General features: G+C 36.4%; 1 protein-coding gene across 1 annotated transcript; it reads left to right on the plus strand.

Moving 5' to 3' along the window:
- The first annotated feature begins 154 nt into the window (after window positions 1–154).
- LOC112462339 lies at window positions 155–2,442 on the plus strand. The gene is made up of 3 exons (XM_025028094.1): window positions 155–235; window positions 330–1,857; window positions 2,368–2,442. The coding sequence occupies exon 2, from the start codon at window positions 343–345 to the stop codon at window positions 964–966; it is 624 nt and encodes a 207-aa protein (XP_024883862.1). The 5' UTR covers window positions 155–235; window positions 330–342; the 3' UTR covers window positions 967–1,857; window positions 2,368–2,442.
- The last annotated feature ends 3,044 nt before the right edge of the window (window positions 2,443–5,486 follow it).

Below are 5,486 nucleotides of genomic sequence, written 5' to 3' on the forward strand. Positions count from 1 at the left end.
GTGTGTGTGTGTGTGTGTGTGTGTGTGTGTGTGTGTGTGTGTGTGTGCAAAACTGGTTTCGTTACCATAGTGTCGCTAGTAACCGTCAGTCTGCTTCGAAATTTTGGCTTGTACGGACATAAAAATAAAATCATGTCTCGCAAAGGTAAAAAGAACGGTTTTCGTCAATCAAGACCACGAAAAAGATCGTTTCAAGGAAATCAGTTTACTGCCGAAACGGAAACTGCATCAACGAGTAATGCGGCTAAAAAATTGAAGACTGCGGATGATGACATTATTATAAGTCAAACTCACGACTATCGCATTATTGAATTTTTCACTGTTTTTAGTGCTTTGACTCAAATGCTAATTTGTAAAGATTGCAAGAAAAATGTAACTTTTGGTGAAACGGGAAGTCGCGGATTAGGATTCAAAATAGCTGTTACTTGCTCATGTGGTGTTCGGAAGATCGATTCAGGCCCTTTTATTAACAGTGCCTTCGAAATTAATAGAAAAATAATATTTGTCATGAGATTGTTGGGAGTCTGCAAAGAAGGCATAAATTTGTTCTGTGGTCTCATGGATATGTGCCAAAATTTCCATCGTGAAGTATATTATGCCGCTGTAGAAAACATTTATACTGCATCCAAAGGTGTCTTCCATACATTGTGCCATAAAGCCGTCAAAGAAGAAATGGAAGTAAACATGCAAAAAGGAAAGCCATCGCAAAATTTGATCGTTTTCGACGATGGAACATGGAAAAAGCGTGGTTTTTCATCTTTATTTGGTGTAACAACGCTCATAGGACAAAACACTGGAAAGATAATTGATCTCGTCGTAAAAAGCAGCCATTGCCAATCTTGTATTTTTTGGAAGAACAAAAAGGGCACTGTAGAATATTCCGAGTGGTTTGAAGATCACAAAGAAACGTGCTCCATCAACCATTCTGGATCTTCCGGAAAAATGGAAGTGGATTCAATGAAATAGATGTTTTCCAGATTTGAAGAACAGTTTGGCGTGAGATACTGCAATTATATCAGCGATGGCGACTCTAAAACTTTTAAAGCTCTTATGGATTTACAACCCTACGGCGAGGATATAACATTGAAGAAACATGAATGTGTTGGGCACGTCGAATAAAAAATGGGCACTTGCTTAAGAAATATAAAGAAAGCGGCGAAGCTCGGAGGAAAAGGAAAGCGACGGACACACTAATAAAAAAATTGACAAAATATTACGGATTAGCAAAAAGAGGACATCCGGATTCGGTTGAAGAGATGAAAAAGGCCATCATGGCTACTTGTTATCACTTATGCTCAACCGATGAAAAACCACAACACGAATACTGTCCAATGGGGTGTGAAAGTTGGTGCAAATGGCGAGTAGCAGAAGCGACTGGGAAACTAGATGAATTTGAACACCCACCTGCTTTTCACAAGGATGTTCCAAAGCAATTGTTGCCGATTTATCAAGATTTGTCCAAGGATGATCTATTGGAAAGATGCTTAGGCGGATATACGCAGAATTCAAACGAAAGTTTCAATGCAAGTCTGTGGCGTCTGGCGCCAAAACATCTTCACTGCGGCGCCAAAACAATTGAAATTTCTGTATATTTTGCTACTGCGATCTTCAATGAAGAGTACTACCCTATTTTAAAAATAATGGAAACAATGAGCATTGTGATCGGACAACAGACCAAGGGATTCGTCGATTCACAGAATGACAAACGACTGCAGAGAGCAGAAATTCGTACTTGAGAGAACACGAAAGAAGCTCAAACAGCCAACAGAATGCAGAAAACTGCCCAACAGGAGTTATACGAAGAAGAGGAAGGCATATTGTATGGGCCCGGAATAGCGGATTGAACATTATTTCATTGTAAGTATCGTGAAAACATCAAGAACTTCATTTCTATATTCAAGTACGACTCTTTTGACCCGCCATTTTAAATCCGCCATTTAAAATTTTAAAAATCTGATATCAGATTCGGATTCAGCGACCTCAAAAACCTTTATACTGAAATTTGCATGCATTTTTACATGCTTTTTTGGCTGAGAGCAAAAAAATAAACTTTAAATGCGTTTTTCTCAGAACCACTTTTTCCAACTTTGCGTACAAGATAACTCAAAAAGTAATCACTCAAATAACTTTCGCCAAGCATGATTCGATTCCTTACAATTTTCTCCAGGGATTGAACCTGCGTTTACATTTTATTGTTTATTTATAACATTTTTATCAACAACAAAAGATCGATTTTTTGATAAAAAAATGTCACTTTTCTTACGATTGCTGTAACTTCTTCAATTTTTCATATTTTTATTTGCAAATAGGTTCAATCCCTGCGTAATTGATTAAGCTTTAAAGAAAATTTTGATTTTTTGCTTTCAGATAACTCAGCTCGTTGCTACATTGTACGCAGCTAACCGTTGCGCTACCAACATTGCGCTTCAAAATTGTCCGTCAATATAATAAAAATTAATGCAACTGAAAAAAAAAAAAAATTTTTTTTTCTTTAAAAATGCCTTTCTATATTACAAAAAAAATTAATCCAATATCACTTATAGTTTCCTTGAAAAAAATTCCCAAAAAATCATCATTTTTCACCCGGCTAAAGTAGACTCCTCCCTTAACAAATATTTTAAAGAAGAAGAACTAGACTTCTTTACCAAAAAATAATATTTTCTTGTAAAATAAAATTAATATTAGAATTTACAGTAATAGATAATACAGAATAGATAATTGATCTATTTTAGTCTAAAGAGCGTTATTATTGCTGTAATATATTGCCAATTCTGGCATATTATGGTTATTTATAAATTATTTAGGTACACAGTTTATAAAAAAGTAATTTAACATTTAATAAACGTTGATTAGGCTACATATTGTTGTTGAAAATAATCAGTTAACTTTAGCAATAATAACATGTCGAAAAGACAGAGCCAAAAATGCAGTAACTTATTTGATTGGAAAAGAAACCACAATCTCATAATCTTAAAATAATAATTGCGCTTTGCGGGAGGGAGGAGAGAGAGAGGTGTCTAGTTTCCATTTCTATCTCGTTCTACCACGCGCGTCTGAATATACTGCAAATTCATTCTCTATATTCCGCGTGCCGCCGAATGGGCGGCATTTTATCGGCTGCATGTGTGTCTATACGCGCGTGTCGGCGTGTAGAATGCCCTGGCATTCGACTTCACTTCCAGCGTACATAAACGTGGCTTAACGAGCGTGAACGTAGGGCGTAGAAATGCCGCGAGTGCGGGGAATAATATCGCCGCTGAGGGCGGCGTGATTTGGCGCTCAGCGAGATCTTCCCTAAGAGCGTCGTCTTTTTTAATTGCAGGCGACGCGTACCACCCTCGTTTCCGATCAGCAGCGACGTGGTGAGGAGTTTGAGTTTTTTCCTCCTCGTTTCGTCATTGCGGCACCGTTTCTCTCTTTTCTTCCAGGTATGTATTTGCGATACTCATCTTTTCGCTGCTCGTTGTTCTATCAGGGTAGAATAATACGTTTGACATTCTCTGTCGAGGTAAACTGAGCCTTGCCAAAAATCGGGACAAACGGTGGAAGTCGCTCACAATCGCAATGCCTGAACGACAGATTTTCTGTATAATTGTTTATATAGTTGTTTGTGATAAATCTATATTTAGAGAGAAAATAATTTTTAGATCATTAAGTTGTTGAATTACTAAAATATTCCTTATTCATTAGATATCGATATTATAAGAAAATCATTTGACGTTTTAAATTTATACATATTGTATATATAGTCCACTTATACACCTATGTAAATTTAAAATGTCAAATAATTTTCTCATTATATATCGGCATATAATAGAGTAAGGAATATTTTAGTAACCTAACAACTTAATTATCTAAAAATTATTTTTATTTATGTAATACATGAGTTTTAAAATGGGCGCATTGTAAATTAAATTCTGAACCGACATGGAAGCAATCTCTTTGAGCCTTCGCCTTTCGTACAGCGACTGCAAATAACAGTGATAGGCAAGCCTTAATTAAATCCGTGGCAAGAATTGACAGTGCATACGCGTACCTTTCATTGACGAATACACGCGTCACTGCATTTACGTTATATGCGATGTTGTATTCAATTAATGGCCTGTTCCCGTTGTACGTGGATGGCTTAATTATTATACTGTATGTACAATTTTACTAACACATAAACGATACGGCAATTCTGTCTTAACTTTCAAGAGGTACTTCGCGACTTGCATTATTCAAATCTTTTCAAACGTATTAAGAATTAATCTTTTCTCTTTAAAAAAAAATGAATATCGTGTCTTGACTGTAATCAAGTATAATCGAGAGCGTTTTTTTTTCTTATATCATTACCTACATGAAAAAATTTATCTTGCTGAAACGCAATCAATATCCCCGTTAGTATGATATATTATCTTAGGTAAACATTTATTAAAAAAATGTGTTTCTTTAAATTTTGCAATGCAATGGTGGGTGTCACCAAGTAGATAGTGATCTGAAGGTTAATACTCGCGTGATTATTAGGCTGTCGTAACCGTTACAGTTGCATTACGTTAATAATTACGGTCACAAAGTAAGCCAATTCGCCTTTACCAAACAGAGAGTTAATTGCGGGCTATTAAACGTTCAGGCGCGCTGCTCTGCTCGCCTATCTCGTTATATCTGAGCAATTTCGTTTCTTCACGCTGGAAATGCGTCACGAGCATTATCGGGTAAATTGAAAGCATTAGTGTGGCGAATCGAAGGCTAGCGTTTGCTACGACCGCGGCTGCGGCTATTCAGCCTCGTCAGAGGCTCGTTATCCTTTTATCATAGCTGGTCATAGCACTTCACAGGCAGGTGAGTCGATGCTTTCATTATGCCACCCTGTATATATGACATACGACCTCGGCCGAGATTTGTTACTCTTCAGGGCTAACCGGTAATCACAAATCACTCATCTCCTCTGGGTATAGTTTCAACAGATCGTATTCATTAACAAGAAAAGCAGAATTTATCTTTGGACAAATAGCGAATTTTTGATAAGAATATGAAGAATGTAACAAAGGAACAATTCTAAAATTCATTGGCGCCCGAAAATCCAAAGCATTGAATATTTAAAGACTAAAAAGTAACAAAATTTTTTAAATGATAAATATACCTACATAATACTAAATTAAACAGTTTTAAGAAATTGTGCTCTCCTAATTAATCTTTTAAATTGTTCGAAAAATTATCATCAAAAATTGCCATATCGAAATACAAAATATTTTATGTAGGACACGTGATTTTTTCTGATATTTTTAGATATCGTTTCAGTAGTTGAACTATAGTCGAAGTATTATAGTCGAACGAAAGGATTAAATTGAGAACTCGAGCTTGGACTGTCTTTCTATGCGGAATTTTTACGTAGGTTCAATGCACTCGGCACTGTCATATGATAAGGGCTTTGCATGTGCACGCGACGTCATATCGCTAATAGAGCAGGTCTCGATCGAGGCTGCCGTATCACGATAATGAAACAA

This window comes from Temnothorax curvispinosus, unplaced genomic scaffold, assembly GCF_003070985.1.
Source record: "Temnothorax curvispinosus isolate PA1 unplaced genomic scaffold, ASM307098v1 QBEX01000176.1, whole genome shotgun sequence".
Taxonomy (NCBI): Eukaryota; Metazoa; Arthropoda; class Insecta; order Hymenoptera; family Formicidae; genus Temnothorax; species Temnothorax curvispinosus.